Genomic DNA, 20,415 nt, shown 5'->3' with positions numbered 1-20,415 from the left:
TTTTATGCATTTTTTTACCCATGTAAATACTGCTCATATCAAAATATAAGACATTTCTAGCACCCCAGAAACTTCTCTACACTCAGTTGACAACCAGCAAAGTAACTACTACTCTGACATTGGTTAGTCGTACAATCTCTTGAGCTTCATATAAATAGAATTATGTACTATTTATTCTCTTGGGAATGACATTTTTCCATTTAATATTAAATCTCAGATTTACTCAGGTGTTACATATCAGTTCATTGTTTTTTATAGCAATGGATTTCTAAAAGTTATTTTATAATTCATTTATTTAAAATGCAGAGAGGTCCCATTCATTGGTTCATTTCCAAACGCCTGCAATAGCTGAGGCTTGGCCAAGCAAAAACTAGGAGCTTAGAACTCAATCAAGGTCTTTACCAGGGATGGCAGGAACCCAATTACTTGAGCCATCATCTGCCTTCCAGGATATGCATTAATAGGAAGCCAGAATTGGAAAAAGGGCCAGGACTCCAATCCAGGCACTCTGATAGGAGATACCGGCATCTCAACCAAGTTTCTTAACCACTAGGCCAAACTGCTGCCCCTACAGTTTTCAATCTACCAGAATTTATTCATGTATTCTCATGTTGATAAACATTCATGTTATTTCCAGTTTTAGACTGCTATGAATGTCTTTATACTCATTTATTATTTTTTGCACTAGGGTCACTTAATTTATAAGTCCTAGAGGTCCTATGTATTTAGCTTTACTAAATAATGCCATTCAGTTTTTTGAAGCAATGGTGCTCATTTCCACTTCCACAAGCAATAAAGAGTTTTTTCTCTACAACTTCATCAACATTTGGTGCTGTAATTTCTTTAATTTTCATTGTTTAGTAGCGTCTTCTTGTGTTTTTATTTTGCATTTTCCTGATTACTAATGAGCATCTTTCCATATGTTGGTTAGCAATTTGTATTTGCATATTTTGCATATTTATTCATGATGTCTTTTTTGCATGCTGTCAGATTAAGGCTTTTAAACTTATTGGTTTGTGAGAGCTCATTGTCTCTTCTGCAACACACGTGTATTAAAAATACTGTCTCCTAATCTGTGGCCTGCTTTTTTATTCCTTTAATATTGTCTTCTGATTAACAAAGTTTTTAATGAAATCCAACAGAGCAATCTTTTTCCTTTGATTATTGATTTCAGAGGTTTTTCAAGAAATCTTACTACCCTAAGTTTCTGAAAACAATTTGTGGAAGGTTTATTTTTTATTTTCATATTTAGGTCTGTGATCATTTAAAATTTCTGTGCATGTGAAGTAGGGGCCAAAGTTCAGTGATTTTTTTTTATGTAGCTATCTAGTTAATTCAGCATTACTTATTGAAAAGACCATCATTTTTTCCACTGAATTGCAGTGGCTCTTAGTGTAAATAAGATCATAAAATACTCTGTTCCATTGATTTGTTTATCTATATGTGCACCAACACTGTTATAAAAGTTCCTGATATCTTTTAGTTTATCTTGTTTTTATTTAATTCTTTTAGCTATTTTAGTTTTTTGTTATAGTTCTGTAAAACTTTGAGAATCCATTTGTTTTTATACACACATACACATTGCACCTAATCTTGAGATAAAATTGAGATTGATATTTTAACCATATTGAGTCTTCCAATAAAAGTAATTGGTTTACCTTACGTTATTTAGGTCTTCAATTTTTCTCAGCAATAGTCTCTAGTTTTTAGTGCAGAAGTCTTAGATGAGATACTTGGTGTTTGTGAAATTGGCTATGAATTAAGATTAACACTTGGCATTGCTTACAAAATATCTTGGGACCTGAAATCCTGCCTCTGAAATAAGAATTTCCAGAGTAGCTCAGGAACTGCCAACATTATTCAGTGTAGTAATTTCACTTACTAAATGATTGTGTTGCAGTATTGAACATGTAAACTCACTGTAAATCGGGACTGACTGTATCTTTTATTTCTTCATCATTAAAGGCTTTAAAACATAATTAGTACTTTCTCAATTGTTTTATCTTTTTTCATTATAAGCCACTTTTTTTGACAAAGTTCTTTTGCTTCTTTTTATCTTAGTCACTTTGATCCATTTTAAATGTAGAGTGTCACCTGAAAACAAAACCTGAGTCAAAGCTGTATTAAAGTATAGTAGTAACTCACATGTTATCTATTAGACTATACTTTATATATGAAAGTTTAATGATGTTTAATAATTATAATATCTAACACAAATTACTCACTGGGCAACGTTCTAAGCACCTTACATAAATAACCCCATGTATTCCTCACCAGGACGTCTATGATATTGTCATCTCCATTTCATAGAAACTTCATAAAATGACTTAATTTATTTTTATTTTAACCTTCTAATAGTATTGTGTGATTCAAATTTGATAGAAAATGTATTTAATATCATCTATCCTTTGTCTTTTTACATAGAAAAATCATGTCCTATACTAAGAACAGAGGGACATCAGTTTATACAAGACAGCAGGAATAAACTTGAAGCCTCAGGTAATCATTATAGTTTTTGCAAAATAGAATTTTACGTAAAATTATCCAAAGAAATATAATGTAGCTGATTCTTGGTTATTACAATAATTTAAGATCATAGCATCAACATAAAAATTGAAAGTAGATGATGTAGACAAAATGCTGAGAGCAGAGTTCAGTATTGCTTAATCAACAACGCCTAACTTATTTTGTGACAAAAATTTGTTTAAAATTTTAAAAGCTGTTTCCATAGTAGACACCTTGAAAAAAGAAAAAAATTATAAGATCTCACCAGCCAGGTAGTCATGATTATTATTTTCATGTAACATTCCTATCTCTTTGTCCTTTGCTGTCTCAGCTTCTCATTTATCCCTCTCTGCTCTTCCTGCCCCTCCTCCTCTCCATCCTCTTTCCCTCTCTTCTCCCCCTCACTCCCTCCTTCTCCTTCCTGTTCCCTCCCATCTTCTCCCCTTCTCCCTTCTCTTTCTCTCACACATAATTGTTAAGACTTACAGTGCATTTAAAATCCGAGCCCCAGCCCTAGCTGCTGCAGGCATCTGGGGAGTGAACTAGTAGGTATAAGATAGCTCTCTCAGGGCTGGCATTGGGGTACAACAGGTCAAACCAACACCTGCAACCTTAGCATCCTATATGAGCACTGTTTCGAGTTCTGGCTGCTCCACTTCCAATCCAGTTCACTGCTATTTTGCCTGGTAAAGCAGCAGAAGATGGCTCAAGTGCTTGGGTCCCTGCACCCATATAGGAGACTCAGATGGCGCTCCAGACTCCTGCCTGCAGCCTGGTCCAGCCACAGCAGTTGTGACCATTTGGGGAATGAGCCAATGTGTAGAAGAACTCTTTCTGTCATCTGCTTTTCAGTTAATCTCTGTGTAACTCTGTAAATACATCCAAACATGTTCCTTTATCAATGTAGATTTTCCTAAAGCGTGATTTTTTTAAGAAAAAAGCTACTTTCGGGACATGCTCAAGCTGACTTACCCCAAACGGTAGAGTTAGAAATATACCAGGGGATTCCAATTCAATCCCATCAAGGTGGCATGTGCTATCTCACTAGTCCCAGTGATCAATTTCTGTTCACAATTGATCATAATGATAGGACTAAGAACCAAAGGGATCACATAAACAAGAATAGTGTCTACAAATACTAGCTGATAGAATAAAAAAGGGAGAGAATGATCCAACATGGAAAGTGAGATACACAGCAGACCCATAGAATAGCAGATGTCCTAAACAGCACTCTGGCCTCAGAATCAGCCCTTAAGGCATGCGGATCCGGCTGAAAAGCCCATGAGAGTATTTCAGGCATGGAAAGCCAAGACTCTCGGGGGGGGGGGGGGGGACACCTAAATGAAAGATTTCCGCAAGTGAGATCCCAGTGGAAAGAACGGGTCATCAAAGAAGGAGGTACCTTTCTCTGAAGGGAGGAGAGAACTTCCACTTTGACTATGGCCTTGTCTAAATATGATCAGAGTTGATGAACTCAGTGGGCTTCCATAGCCTTGGCAGCTCATGACAAGAGCCTAGGGTGATTACTGAGGCCATAAACAAGAGTGTCAATTTGTTAAGTCAACAACAGGAGTCACTGTGCACTTACTCCTCATGTAGGATCTCTGTCCTTAGTGTGCTGTACATTGAGATTTAATGCTATAACTAGTACTCAAACAGTATTTTTCACTTTATGTTTCTGTGTGGGAGCAAACTGTTGAAATCTTTACTTAATGTATGCTAAATCGATCTTCTGTATATAAAAAGAATCGAAAATGAATCTTGATGTGAATGGAAGGGGAGAGGGAGTGGGAAAGGGGAGGGTTGCGGGTGGGAGTGACGTTATGGGGGGAAGCCATTGTAATCCATAAGCTGTACTTTGGAAATTTATTTTCATTAAATAAAAGTTAAAAAAAAAGAAAAAGAAAAAAGCTCCTTAGATTTCAACTGAATGACTATTCTTTTTAAATCTAATTTCTATCTTCAGACTTTGGAATTATTACAATAGTCTATACTAATTATTTAAGATAATTCATAACGCAAAGGAAATTAACATGTGAATATTTTGAAATATATTTGTCATGTTTTCTCCAGAAAACATGACATTTTACCTTCAGTGTGAACCTCTTCCTCCTGTATCTTAAAAGGAGCAAAATGAAATCCAGAAATTCTACTTATCCCAAACAATATGATTTTGTTAGAAATATATCAGTCTTTAGTTAAGAACATCAAAAAGAACGTTAAGAACATTAAATTTCCAAAAGTTTACTAAATACTAAAACTACTGGATTACATCATTTGTCCATTTTACAGGTTTTGATCTAGGAGAGAGATTTTCTCTGAGACGTGCATTTTGTGAAGGTGATAAAACCTGTTTCAAGTTGGGAAGTTCACTTCTTATTAGAGATACTACGTAAGTAAGATGATCTTTCTTCCACTTAATATGTAAACTGCTATGGGGAGTCCAAATAGCTTGCTTAGAATTAAAAAGATCATGATCGTGTCATTCTCGCCTGAATGCTAAGGTAAACGTGCTCTTTCTGTATTTGTTGCATGCAAATCTTTTGCAATCTGATCTTTGTTCTATAGTGTCAATACTATTTACATGTACAAATTAAAGTATAATCTGTAGAGAATGGTAATTAAATACATTTTTGGAAGAAATTTGTTTAAAGTAGACATAAACAACATTGGTTTTTAAAATGTGAAACTTTAAAGCATAAAACACAATGTGGACTAAGAAACTTTTATTATATTTATTTACTCTGTTTCATGATAAATTAAAAAACAGCCCTCAGATGTTCATCTTGTATGTTGCATAAAATATGTAGTTAAAAAAACCCTGAAATTTTAAACTTGAAACTCGCTTGAAATGGTGTTTACCAAGTTTCTGCTTTGTTATTTTACCATTTTTTTTTCTCCTGATACTGCAACGATTAAAAAAGGAATCACTTGCCATTTAAATAGTGATAATTGGTCAGCTACTATACAGAGCAATAGTAATTCTCCATACGGTTGGCAGTAATTAAAAAATGAATTGTCATTCAGAAAGTTGGGTCACTGCAAGGCAGGTAGCATATATGGTCAAGACATCTATTCCCTGAGTCCCAAGTGAACATTCTCGTGTATGAACACACTGAAATGAAAAAAAGCATTGCAATACTATTTGATTTAATATGTAACAAAAATTTCACATCCTAATGGATAGACTAATGCTACTATATACAAAAGGAAGTGAAAATATTCATTTAAGTTGCAGACAAGGTTGTTGAAAATTTCAGCATTTGAATTCTCAGAGAGAAATAGCATATATCCTCTCATTGCCTAGCATCAGATAAACTAGTTAGTAACTCACTTTTTCTTTGAGAAATTTTCTTCTTAAACTCCTGATTTTGTGATACATCACATACTTTTAGCTTAATGACATGGCTTCTCAAATGTAAAGTGCTCATTAACTGGTAAGAAGTGAAGAATGTTAGAGAGTAATTTGACATTGGGTGAAGAAATGGGTGATTATCATGTGGGACACTTCAGATCTAACTGTATGTACATGTGCTTTAGTGGGCAGCTATTTATGTGCCTTCATGAGCCAACATTAAATCCCCAGGACGTGGGGCTGACATTGTGGCATAGTGGGTAAAGCTACCACCTCTGACACCAGCATCCCATATGGGTGCTAGTTTGTGTCCTGGCTGTTCCACTTCCATCCAGCTCCCTGCTAATGGCCTGGGAAGGCAGCAGAGGATTTCCTAAGTGTTTGAGCCCCTGCCACCCATGTAGGAGACCCAGATGATGCTCTTGGTCCTGGCTTCAACCCAGCCTAGCCATTATGGACCTCTGGGGAGTGAACCAGCAGATGGAATCTCTGTCTGTCTTCCTGTCTCTAACTTTCAAATAAATCTTAAAGTCCCCAGGACATAACAGTTCCATGTTTGGGATTGCATATTAGTAAAGAAATACCAAAAATGCTATACTATTAACTATAGTAGATAATTTTAAATAATGAATTTAAGAAAGACAAATTCTGTTCCAACAATTTTGATCTTTCTCTCCCCCTCCCTTCCTACCAATTAAAACCCCTATAATTCTGGCCAAAAGACAAAAGGAATGGAATCAAAACTTTGAAAGTTCATTGGGTCTGTATGTAAGAAGACTTAGCTGATTTTAAGCAGCCACACTGGAAAACATGCTGGCACATTTAGGCAACACTATTCCCCATTGAATCCATGTGATTGTAAATGTTAGGCATGACTTAAAATATATTTTTCTGACCTTTGGCTCTAAATCACTGTTCAATCCCTGGACAATCAATGTAAGTGAATTCTCTGGCTCCTCAGAGCAGAACCCTGGTAGCTCCACTACAGGAAACTGGAGGGTATCTGGTTAAGCTGACTGGCGAGTGTCAAGTAGCTTGGCACATCTCCTCTTACATTTCTCTCAGTGAGCCAAGTATGCTAGGATGCGTCTCTTGCATGATGCCATTTTGATTTTTCAATGAGACTGGAGTAAAGTTGCAGCTATTTATATATTTGTAAATAAGCTGCCTTGCAGAGTAAGCATGGGAAAAAACAGATGCTATTTTATGTGGAAAATGAGCTCGTTTGTACTGTTCTGGCATATTCCAGGTGAGATTCTGGAAGGGGGAGCCCTAATGAATGTGTTGTCAGATACCTGTTGAGTACATTCAATGATGTGAGCTTGGCCTAACATGGAACTCCCGAAGGCTTTTTTTTTTTTTTTTTTTTTTTAGGGGCCCTTAAGATGAACATCATTGTATATGTAGAAGTGGCACAGGTTCAGGGGCCATCTACTTCTCTATAATGATGTTCTAAGAAAATTTCTTGACTGCTTCTGTCTACAAGTATTCTTAGTTAAGTGAAAGAAATCATTATTTTTATACTTATGGAGAGGTACATTCCAGAATCGTATCCTCTGATTAATTTTAATTGTGCTTTGGCACTGATCAGTACAAATTGGTGAAATTTGGAAAAATAACACACACAACCATACATACACAACTATGGAGCATCTTATTTTCTCTGCATGTATAGTCCCTATCTATCTTTTATTACTTGATTTATTTATGTATTTGAAAATCTGAATTAGAGGGAGAGACAGAGAAGGAGTGAGACCTTCAATCCCCTGTTTCATTCCACAGATGACCACATCAGCCACAGTTGGGCCAGGTTAGAGCCAGGAGCTTCTTCGAGGTCTCCCAAGTGGTTAACAGCAGCCTAAGCACTTGGGCTGTCTTCTGATTTATCCCAGGTGACTAGCAGGGAGCTGGATCAGAAGTGGAGCAGCTGGGTTATGAACTGGAGCCCATAAGGGATGCTGGCATTGCAGGGGGTAGCTTTACCCACCATGTCACAATGCCAGCCCGTTATAGGTTGATTTTATAGAAACTCATTTCAAATAAAAATATCTTAGTAATGAACATTTTAGAAAATTATGAAGGTTGAATTTCCACACACTGTTGATTCATGATGAACCATGTGTCCTTAGTTCAACTGGCCAATTAGGAAATCAATTTCAAAGATACCAAGGAAGTAAATTTGCTTATTGATGAATGAATTCAAGTATGGTAAAGTCATATTTCTCAGGGTCTTGATAGCTAGTGACTGACTAGAATACAGCATTGAGAAAGATTGAGGCTATTTTGTGTTTAGCATGTTAAAGTGCCATAACTGATGAGGGAAAATGAGCAAGGGAAGTGTGCTCTTAAAGGCTTCAAGTCTATAGCCTTTCTAATGTAGGATGAGCCCTATAAACCTAGGGCTTTTGAAATTGATGCAGTTTGTGAAAATGGGAGGAAATGAGGCTTATGTGGAAAAATAATCAACACCAATTAAACTTCATGAGATTTTGTGAGATTGGATAATGTAGCTAGACACAGTGACATAAGTGAAAGAATCACTTACCTTTTGTGACAAATATCCAGTGAAGAAGTCTGCATTTACTCACTTGCTCATGCTCGCTCATGCTCTCTCTCTGCCCCTGATTAAATTACTGGTTGCTTTATAGAAGCAAAAGCTATTTAGTTTCATAGGTTTACATAAAAAAGAGTAGGATGTTAGGAGCTATTCTAATTTGCATTTTACATTTTATATGCATAATAGTCCTTGGGAAATAGGAAAACCCAAATTAAAGATTTGGAAGATGTGTAAAATGTTTAAGTCTTTCAAATTTCCTGGACTTTAATAATTCCTTTGGAAATAATCCTAAGTATGGGCAATGCTATTATGAATATTGTAGCATAATTTGTGCCTTGCTTTTGCTGCTGTTGAATGATTTATCTCTTGGGCATGTTTTTCTATATGGGCCTTCATGTAACTTTATTATTATAAACAACTTTTATAAATAACACTAACATAGGGAAATTTTTTCTCTTTAGGATTACTTCCATAAGACTGACTTTTAGAAATGGAATTACTACTTAATTTTAGGGACATTTATAATATATTTTAATTATATATTCCATCATGGTCTTGTCCATCTATTCTGAATGTTTTCAAATGTCTTCAGAATCATTTGTTATAATCATTTTAAAATTTTGTGTTTTGATTTTTAACTTAAAATTCATGCTGTTTCAAATAGAATCTTTAGTTTACAATATGTTTCAAAAGTTCCTAAAGTGTGTCACTTAAGTGCATGCAATGTGTCTAGAACTTATCCTTTTATTCAACAAGCATTTGTTGGGTATTGCAATGGAACAGGAATTTTGCTATGCCCTGAACTTAACACAGAGGAAAGAATATTGTTCCAGTCTGTCTTCCTGGGACCTTCTAGAGTGGAAGGAAAAACTATACTTCCCTCTTTTCTTGACTTGAAGAAAGTGAGACCTGCTGCCTTTTATCGTGCTAGCTTAGACTCATGACTCAAATCTCATCTTTTATTAAAGACAGACCTTCCTTATGCATTATCAGGACTGATTTTCAGTATTTCTGTTCCTTCATTCATAAGGTCCTAAATTCTAACTCATGTTTCATTTTTTATTTCTCTTCTTGGGTCTTCTCCAAGTCCTCAAAACCAGTTAAACTCTGAGGCTCAAAACTAAATTCTGAACTCCAATACTGAAGCTCCTAATTGCTGGGCAGTTTAGCAGGATTATTTTACAATTCCACTAAGCTACAGAGAATGACTATTTATACATCCCTTGGGTTTTCATTTGGGGCATTCTTTCTTTTTGTGGACAGGAAGTTTTCTATATAAGGACATGTAATTTAGTTAAAAACTTGCCCAGCTGTTTTTATGAGATTGACTGTTACACATAATTCTTTATGTCATCACTGTATTTCCTTAATTATAGTTTGGCATACCAGGAACATAGAGTGAATCACTAGGTCATACATTCTTAGGGTGAAAAGAAAAGCCTGTTATAATTACTGAATTCCTTGATACAATTTAGCAAAACTGTATGTATTAATTAAAACAGTTTTAAGGTTATCATTACATAGATTTTAAGAATGTATGGGAAGATTTATTCCATCTCCCATTTTTTTTAAAGACTTATTTATTTGTTTGAAAGAGTTAAAGAGAAGGAGAGACAGAGAAAAAGATCTTTCATCCACTGGTGAACTATCCAAATGGCTGCAATAACCAGAGCTGGGCAGGCCAAAGCCAGGAGCCTGGAATTCTATCCAGGTGTCCCTCATGGGTTGCAGGGGCCTGGGACTGGACCATATTCTGTTTTCTCAGGCACATTTGCAGGAATTTGGATCAGAAGTGGAACAGCTGGGATTCCAGCCATCACTCATTTGAAATCCCGACATGGTATGCAGTGATTTCACCTGCCATGCCACAATGCTGGCTTAGAATTACTTCTTGGTAGTCACAGAACCTATGCTTTTTTTTTTCTCCTAGAAAGTTTAAGGATATGAATATGTACCAATAATATATTTCTTTATATAAACATGACTAAAATGTAATTTAATAATATGAAGTACTATCAGTTCAGTATTTTAATTTACCAATTTTGAAATGTTTTGTATTGTCATAAAATTTTTTTAGAATATGATTTTCCTCTTACAAATTGCATGTAATCTGTTTTAAGAAGGTTGATGTATCAGTATTTGATCATATGTATATAGATTTGATAACATATCACTTTAGTTAAAAAGCTTTTTTCTTGGGCTTGAATACTTGTTCTGTTACCTTGAGCGAATTTTATGTAAAAGGTGCAGAAATCTCTAATATATACTTATGAGGGCTAATAGACAAGATCTTAAAGTTAAAATATTTTTGTGATTCACATAGGTTGTAGATGGGAAGCCATCATTTATATTTGTATAAAAGCCTAAAGTTCTTATTATAAGAAACAATTGTGCATTCATTAATGCCTTCAAATAATGTATTCTAAATAATTAAGTTGCCAAAAACAGCTCACATAAAATTAAAGTGAGAAGCTGCAATTTACTTTTAAGCTAACCATTTCCTAGCCTCAAATGTATATAACTTTCTAAGGAAAAGGGAAAAGAGTTTCATTTCTGAAGATAAAAACATAGCTTCACATTTGTCTTGTTGGAACTCCAACAAGTGAGCATTGGCTCACTCTCACTAGCAGTAAAGAGTTGATAGAAGGAAATTTAAGATGGTTCTTGCCCATAAAGAGTGTGCGTTGTCGTCTTTTAGGGGAAAGGTGAAAACAAACTTACTGTTCAAAGCACACAGTTAATGTTTAAATGTTCAGGGGAGAACAAAATCCCCCATAATTGGGATGATGAGAAAAAACTTAGACTATGGGATTTGAACGAGAATTTGAAGTCGGAAAGGAATATTCAGAGTCAAAGGTAGATCAGGTTCTAGGGAGAAGGAAGACATTGCAGTGAGAACGCCATAAACCACACCACGGGGGTCCATAAGGTGAAGACATAGATAAGTTTAATAAACATTCTGTGAGATAATTACTAAAAGTGTTCACAAACTACAAGTTAGCCATATCAAAGATGGCAGACAGCTTGATTTTTGTCTAATGCTCATGGACATCGCTTAAGCTGCTGCAGTTTTCCTCATAACACTCAGATGACTTCAATTCTTTTCAAAGTTATTTACTTAAAAGGAATTTTATATATAATATGTGAGAGAGGAGACGGAGAGAGAATAGAGGAGACGGAGGGAGGGAGGGAGGAGACAGATACAGGTAAACAGTAAGATATCTTCCATCTGCTGGTTTATTCCCCAAATGTCTACAAAAGCTGGGGCTAGACTCGGTTAAAGCCAGAAGACCTGAACTTGATCTGGGTTTTTCCTACATGGGTACCAGAGACCCAACTTCTTCAGCCATTACTGCTGCCTCCTAGAGTATGCTTTAGCAGGATGCTAGAGTCTGAAGATGAATGAGCACTTGAACCCAGACACTCTGATATGGGATGCAGGTGTCCCAAATAGCATCTTAACCATTATGCCAAACACCCAGCAAGTTAAGTTCTTAGAAAATTTGTGGCCATTCATATAGGGTTATAGGCTTCTCATACAATATTATATGATCATTATTTTCTTTAGAGTACATTGCCCACATCACAACTCCCATTCTTTGGGTGAGGTAGATATGTTATTAAGCTTATAAATCTGAATAATTAAGAATTAAATCCAACTGTTTCATATTTGTTCCCATCATGGTTCCTAATATATAGTAGCCCCTAGTACGTACTAATTGTATTGACGTGATCTGAGATTTAATCATTTTAAGGAATTTTTATATTTCATTGGTAGACCATATAGTTATTTGCATATTTTAGATAAATAAGAATTTCTTTTCACCAGTACATCAAAAAATAAGGTACTTTATTTCTATCTCTATTACTAGATCTTTTCACCATAGAGAACTTCAGGATAAGACATATAAATATGCAGTATGAATAATTAAAATAATCCTTAGAGTACGACTTTACATTTGTGAAATGCTTCGTTTCCTCATGTTATTTGGTGCTATGATGTAGGGAATTGAATCACCAATGTATAGATGTAAAAACTGGAGTTAATTGAAATAATTACCCTAAAATTTCAGAAATGGTAAATGGGCATTTGGGTCTAGAACTCAGGTCTTCTATCTCCAAATTCAGAATAACTTATTGTTTTTATTATGACTTATTATATTTAAGTTATCTTATACTAAGTATCTGTATACTGTTTACCCTGAGAATAATGACATAAAACTGAATGTCCAACTCAGGAATCATAATAAGGCAAATGCCATCATAAGTAATAAAATCAATTCTGTTTTGGTAATTGGACCAATCTAATGGGCTTTGATTATCAGATTTTCTTTTCTCATTCATAATCTTTTTATCAAATGAATCAAGTCATGCAAAAAATAACCAAATTTTTGCTTGGTGATGTCTGAATGTATCTATGAAGTATACACTGTAGTTCTCATAGTATACAAAAGAAAACAGGCAGATAAGTGAATATTTAAGTAATCTTTAATTTCATCTCGTCCATAAAAATGCTGTGAAGGTTAATTACTTATAAACTTAGGATGGTTGTAAATGTATTGCTTTCATAATGATTGTAAACCTTTGAACAGATAAGCATGACTTTAAATTTATGACTTAGCTGGAGACTTGATTATGGTAATGCATGATGTTTTGTTATACACTAGTGCTTAAGAATAATTCTGACAACTCTGGAGACTTTTTTCTAGGTTGATAGGACTATTTCATGAAACAACACTGAATAGTATAAGCCTCGCTCTCATACATGGATAGTAGGGTATAATTATTATTTTGGTGACCAACCGACATATGTTAAATTAGGAATAGAAATTGTGCCAGGTTGAAAGAAATGGTTAATTTAATATCATTTCAATTCTTTTAAAAGAAGATGATATAGAATAAAAACTGCTTGTGTTACTTCACACAACTGATGCAAGTTTGATATAGTTTATGCCATTTTAGTCAGCATTTACATTTTCTAAAATATGCTTACTCCAGTTAAGGTGACATTTTAATAAGTTTAAAAGAATAAAAATACTCAGTTGATTAAGTCTTTTTATAATGGATTTGGTGACAATTATGCAACTTGGAAGTGATCACAGTTCAGTGGAAAATTTAATTAATGTGGACACAGGTGGTGGTGTGTAGAATTAACATCTGGCTGGCTGAATGAGATTGAGTTGACCAGATGTTTTGTGCCCAAGTTATTCCTCTTATTTGAGCCATCTCAACTTCCTCTCTCTCAGAATTTCTCTGCTTCAGCTGTCTTCTCTAGAGGCAATCCTCCTGCTCTCAAAGGTTAACCCTTCACTTGTGCTCTTAATCCCCTCCTAGCCAGCCTCCTCTAAGACCTTGATCCCCCATGATCCCCTTGCTCTTGTGTCTTCAATACTTTTCTCCACAGTATACTGGCCTCTTAGTCTACAAATATACTTAATCTTTCTGTTCTAGAAATATTTTCCCTTGACCATTCCCCTAACTTGCTGACTTTCAAAGAAATAATGTTCTCAGCCACTTTTCCTTCTCACACATCCCTTAACCCGTTCAAATTTGACTAGGACTTCTTGAACACTGAAAATTTCTCCTTCAGTGTTGCTGGTGAAGGCAGCCAATTTGGCCTTGGGGGCTAAGATGCTGGTTAGAAGGCCACACCCCATATAAAAGTACCTGGGTTCGCGGTCAGGTCTGCTCCCAATTCCAGCTTCCTGTTAATGCAGACCATAGGAGATAGCAATGATGGTTCCAGTGACTGGATCTTTGCCAATAACAAGGGAGACATGGATTGAGTTCTTGGCCCCCAACTTTGGCTTCCCCCCAGCCCTGGCTTCACAGTCATTTGGAGAGTGAATCAGCAGATGGGAATGCAGGCTTCCTCTCTTTCACTCTGTTTCTCAAAAAAAAAAGTTTGGCGATGTTGTGGCCCAGCAGTTAAGAAACCCCTGAGGATGTCCACGTATCATATTGGTGTGCTGGATGGAGTCCTGGCTCCTCTGCTTCCTATCCAAATTTCTGCTGATGTATCCTGGGAGGCACCAGATGATGGTCCAAGTGCTTAGGACCCTGCCACCCATGTGGGAGCCTCAGGTGGAGTTTGACTCTTGGCTTCAGCCTCATCCAACCCTGGCTGTTGTGGGCATTTGTAGAGTAAGCCTGAAGATAGAAGATCTCTGTCAAGGCTGGCATTGTGGCATAATGGGTAAAGCTGCTGCCTGGGATGCTGGCATCCATATGGGCACTGGTTTGTGTCCCAACTGCTCCACTTCTGATCCAGCTCTGTGCAAATGGCCTGGGAAAAGCAGCAGTGGATGGCCCATGTGTTTGGGCCCCTCCTACCCATGTGGGAGATTCAGACAAAGCTCCTGGCTATGGCCTGGCCAACCCTGGCCATTGTAGCCAACTGGGGAGTAAACCAATGAATAGAATATCTCCCTCTGTCCCTCTCCCCCTCCCCCCCCTTCCTCTCCGTCTGTCACTGTAACTCAAATACATCTTTTTTTTTTTTTTTTTTTAAGTCTCCCCTTGTCAATCAATGCACATCTTAAATTGCTGATGACAGGGCCGGTGCCGCGGCTCACTTGGCTAACCCTCCACCTGCGGCGCCAGCACCCTCGGTTCTAGTCCCAGTCAGGGCCTCAGATTCTGTCCCGGCTGCTCCTTTTCCAGTCTAGCTCTCTGCTGTGGCCCAGGAAGGCAGTGGAGGATGGCCCAAGTGCTTGGGCCCTGCACCTGGTTCCTGGCTTCGGATCGGTGCAGTGCCAGCCATAGCGGCCATTTGGGAGTTGAACCAACGGAAAAGGAAGACCTTTCTCTCTGTCTCTCTATCTCTCTCACTGTCTAACTCTGCCTGTCAAAAAAATTGCTGATGACCATTGTTCTGTCTCCAGTGCCACTGGCATTAGTATTGCACTAAACTGCCTTTGTGAACCCATTTCCCTTTATCTGTCATACCTTGTCCACCTTCTCTGCCCACGGGAATCCTCTGTATCCTAGTGAGTTTCATATACATCCCACCAAATACAGCATCTTCAGTGAGGACTTCAAGTGGTTCAAAAAATGTTCTCTATAATTTTAACACAATTCTGATCTTGTTCTGTATAATCTAAGTGTCCCTAGGCTTCGTTAGTATGTGGATTCAAGTGATAACGTATGAAAGTCAGTGCCTAAATTGTTATTCTTACTGTCTACCCACACAATTGTAGGAACTCTGCTCCCTCATAAAGACTACTTTTGTTATTTCTGGGAGCTCTGAGGGTGTCAATCATGTGTTGATGTTTGAAAGCATTTTGTTTCCTCGTCTGCTTGTCAGTCATGTCACCCTTGCCGCTGGCGGTAGTCCCCTCCACGGACATGCTGCTCCACAAGGCCCAGGAGCCTTGACTCACAGCTGCTTATCCTCAGCCTTTAGGTGCCTTGTGACTTATAACTCTGTGCTTTCCATGTGTTTGTGTGCTTCGGAGGGTGGTGTCTAGGGTGTAATGTCACTGTAACTATCCCCTGGGCCCTGAGGCAACACTGCTTCTGCTGAATCTGTGTTTAACAGTTGGTTTTATCAAGTACACTTTTATGCCTTTCATTTCCCTGGGAAGCTCAAAGCCTAGTAGCTATGGTTTCCAGACATCCCTCTCTGTTGTCCTAGATTGTATGTTTCTCGCCTGATCTGCCTGTAATAAGAACATACCATACCTTTTGCCTAAGGGGGCTATATAAAAACATTTTATGATATTTTGTCATTATTAATTTTAAATTCAGCTCTGAGGATGGTAGGAGAAGAAATTACAAAAAGGTATTTTTTTTTTCAATTTCCAAATGATAATGAGTTTCAGTGAAAGAATTTAAGGGAGAAAGCCCTGGGCCCTGCCATAGAGTTATTTCTGTTTGAGAAGAGAGATCAACAGTTAGCTATTATGGAATGCAGTAGCAATTTTTAAGATATGTGAAGAACTTCAACAAGTTCATGGAAAATTGAAATTAAAAGGTAAGTTTACTTTGGTGCAAAACTTTTGAAATCCATGCCAAGTTTTTTTATAATGTGTTCTCGTGAACTTTTTGAAGACCCTTCAAATGCATTGATCTTGAATTATTTTGAACCCAAATATATCTTTTAATCCCATCTTCCATGAACTTTGTGAAATGCTCTCAGATGTATGATAATGTCTGAGAACCTGTGAAGCCAGAAAAAGCTTCACAGAGGAAGTATAAAGTTGAGACTCAAAATAAGAATTTTCCAGGTGAGCCTGAGAGCCTGTGTGTTATGGTCATTAGCGTATCATGGTGGTTTTAAAGGTCAAGGCAGATGAGAAAGAGAAATTCTCTATGGCTGATAAACACACATGGGGAGGGGGTCTGGAGTTGGAAAAATTGGAGAATGTGGGCTTCGGAAAGCAGTAGTACTGGCCTGATGGGTTAAAACTTTATTTATGTAAAAAATGAAGGTATGGGAGCAATAGCATTACATTCTAGAAAAAAATAGCCAAGTCTATGCTATTGAGGAAATCACAGCTGTCAGTTAAGTCTGGGACCTCCCAGACCAATGCAGAAGTGGGTGAGGACACTTGAAAGTTCTGAGGATTTCTGTGGACTGCAATTTGCCTTATCTTTCTTAGGTGGAAGACTCTGAAGACTCTCACCTTCAAAGGGTCCCCATTTTTTGAAGAGTAACTTCCCTAATTGATCTCAGCTTTGGCCACCTAATGTCATCCAGTCAGAGGGCTTTCAATAGAAGTCATTTACAGTGCCACAATGAACAAATGCTCACCAAGAACCATAGTGAGATTAGTAGAGAGTCATCCAAGCTTTGTTTTCCCATTAACAACCTATCTGTCTGAATCCCCTCAACAAACACGAAAAGGCTAAGATTTCAGCATCTCAGTTGAACTCAAACATCACCACCCAGCCTGGGAGGATGGCATTTCAACAAACCCTCCAGGCCCAGTTAGCCAAATTGCTTGTAATGTGACAGGTGATGGTGAATGTCAGCTGGGAGAGAAATGACTTACTATAAACGCCAAGCATCTCTCACTTCACTCTCAGGAAATGTAACTTGTATCCTATTTCTCTTCCTGGAAGACATTCAGCGAGTCAGAGGCCCCACTGATACTTGTAAATACGGAAGTTCTTCATAAACCCTGCCTCATGCTTATTCAGAGTGGAAGAATTAATTTGGAAGCAAGTTCTTGATATTTAAAAATAGATATTTTTTCCACTTAGCCATTTCATTTTAAAAGCACAAAATAAGTAAAGGTTGGTCTTATTAAATATGATCTGGAAAACTCACTGTAGCTCCACCAAAATAGCACTTAGAAAAAAAAAAGAACTTGGCTTCAAGGCTTGTACTGTGAATTAGTAGAAGAATTACCTCTGGAACCACTGTAATTAAACTTTTTGAACACTCTGAATATGTATTGCACTCAATTTTTGGAATGTGATTTGCAAAATGGAATTTCCTTTGAATAATAATGCCCTCTTGGTTTTCAGTTTAGGAGTACTGAAATTGTGAAAGTTTGCTGGCCTTTTATTTTACTTCTTGACTCACAGTCCTTATTTTTAAGCAAAAGGAAAAAGACTTGAAGTCATGAAATCAACTTACCAATCCTTTCAATATATGTTATGTATATGCATATATATGTAGATAAAATATTTATTTATTTGCAAGGCAGAGAAAGAGGAGAGAGATTTCCCATCTCCTGTTCACTCCTCAAATGGCTATAACAACTGAGACTGGGCAAACCTCAAGTCAGGAGCCTGGAACTCCACCTGAGTGCTGAAATACTTGGGCCATCATCTGCTGCTTCCCAAGCACATTCGCAGGGAGCTATATCAGGGTAGCCAGAACTCAAAGCAGCACTTCATATAGGATGTGGGGCTATCAGGAGGGAATTTAACTAGCTGCATCACAATGTCTACCTCTGTATTTTGGTTGGTTGGTTTTCCTGAAGTGGAACAGCTGGAACTCAATCTGGCTCCCAGGTGGGATGCCAGTGTTGCTGGCAGTGGCTTTACTGGCTATACCAAAACACTGGCCCCAGTATTTTGTCTTTTTCCTTTACATTTTGTAAGTGTGAGACAGAGGAGCTATTTGCCACATGACAAACCATGATTCTTTTAGGAATGCTGAACACACACATCAACTTAGACTTTCTGTACAATGGAATTACTAATACTTAACATAAGAAGTAAATACATTTATGAGCTTTGTTGTGGTCTTTTTCTTGATAAGAAACTACCAGGGTCCACTCATAAAGAATAAATGCAATCTATTTTCCACTTCCAGCTCTTCGTAAAGCCAGTGTCTCCATAATTATTTGCATGTATGTTTGCGTGATTTTTAAATTTCTGGTTTTGTCTCGTTTTTCCATGCTTGCAGTGCTCACCACGTGTAAGGCGAGCATATTCTCTTCAGGTTGTTCTTATTGGCTGCTCATTAACTAGGCAGCCAGAAGTGCCCATTATTTGTTCAGCTGACACCCTCTGCTGCTGGGAGGCCAGACACTTCAGTTTCGTTAACTTAGCTCTGTGTATAGCAGTGTCAGGCAATGATTTCCCAACTCAGGAAATGAATGGAATGGAAATGTGCACTGATCTGAATGCCAGGAAAGCAATTACATAAGAATATTTCATACCTTTCTTCACATTACATAGTACTTAGCGTATGCTCATATACTGTTCACATAATTTTCATTGCTTCCTTAAATTACACTTGTTTTAAAGAAATATTTGGTGAAAACTCTTAATTTTCCCATGATCTTTCTGGAATAGAGAATAAATATTCCCAACTGGTTTTCACTTTCTTTAGCATGTATGTCTTTCCTAAAACCCAACAGAAAGTAATCCCTATTTTAGATATTACTGTGTGTTTTGCGATACTTCCTGATCTGTGCTCAAAATATCATTAGGGGAAGGAACTGTAATATTCTACCTCTCAGGGCTCCTGGTCACCTAGGATGTACAAATGTCATAATACTTGAAGCCCAAAATATGATTTATTGTTGCTGTTACTATCATAACCATTGTAACCACACTAGTTATTTATCAAAATTAATGATTCATATTTATTTTCATCCTCCACCATAGTAAAATATCATTTTCTCCATCATATTCCCAAAAGATTACTTTTAAGTCAAATTGGTAATGATGAGGGGAATTTTATTCTTAACACGGAGGATGTAAGCAACTTGATATTGGAAAAAACTGACCTTGTAATTAAGTCATGAGTTCAAGTCCCATCCTGATTTCTGTCTGGCAGAGTGATAGTTGTTTGAATTCTGTAGCTTCAGTTTCTCATTCATGAAGTATGATGGTTCATCTAAGTTACAATCATGGTTCCTTCCACATTTAGGTGTGTAGAACTACTGAAAACTTCAGTGGGGTTTCCCATTATAGAAACATTTCCAAGCACTTGAAAGACATCTGCTGAAAGACACTTTAAGTGAAGTTTTTTTGGAGCAGCTATTTTATTTCGCAGTCCCCTATAGAGATAGGAAACTTGTTTTTTAATTAAGAGACAGATTGTATTGGTTCTTGGATTCTTTTTGTGTCAAAGCTTTTGATTGACCTGATTTACAATCACATAGGACTTGATTCTTCTTTCTGCTTTATTCCTGCTGAGTGTGATGCAGCATGGTCCCACAAGTCCTCAGTTTTGAGGCATAGGCAAATAGATGAAGATTTCAAGTGCAATACTAGTGTTTGGCACCTACAAGAACTCCAAGGTTATGCTGTGGATTTTCCATGTATGGAACAACTTTTCATGAGTGCTTCTTAAATGCCAAGCACTGGTCTAGATGCTTGATTTACAGCAACACCCTTGGAAGTGCCCTTTGTTTTCTTTAAAATTACATTTCAAAGGTGGGATATGGGCAGTAGATGTCTAAGCCAATGAAGATTTTTAAAGTTCAGGTAGGTAGAAGCCAAGAAAAGAGCATGTAGTGTGTGAGTGGGGTGAAGGCAGCTTTAGTCTTTTCAGAGGAAATGACATTGGAGCAGAGACCTGCATGGTGGG

The 20,415-nt window shown here is 37.1% G+C and overlaps 1 protein-coding gene across 2 annotated transcripts in view; it reads left to right on the top strand.

Annotated features, from left to right (window-relative positions):
* COL19A1 (collagen type XIX alpha 1 chain) overlaps nucleotides 1-20,415 on the top strand; it is a 415,341-nt gene that overhangs the window by 20,287 nt on the left and 374,639 nt on the right. For both annotated transcript variants that reach the window (XM_051855527.2, XM_051855528.2), the window contains exons 3-4: nucleotides 2,425-2,499; nucleotides 4,798-4,897. In XM_051855527.2, the coding sequence (XP_051711487.1) occupies nucleotides 2,425-2,499; nucleotides 4,798-4,897 (175 nt within the window). The remainder of the gene's footprint in view (nucleotides 1-2,424; nucleotides 2,500-4,797; nucleotides 4,898-20,415) is intronic.

The sequence above is a fragment of the Oryctolagus cuniculus genome, chromosome 5 (genome assembly GCF_964237555.1).
Source record: "Oryctolagus cuniculus chromosome 5, mOryCun1.1, whole genome shotgun sequence".
Lineage (NCBI taxonomy): Eukaryota > Metazoa > Chordata > Mammalia > Lagomorpha > Leporidae > Oryctolagus > Oryctolagus cuniculus.
The sequence above is the reverse complement of the archived record's forward strand: the minus strand, read 5'-3'. Positions and strand labels throughout refer to the sequence as shown.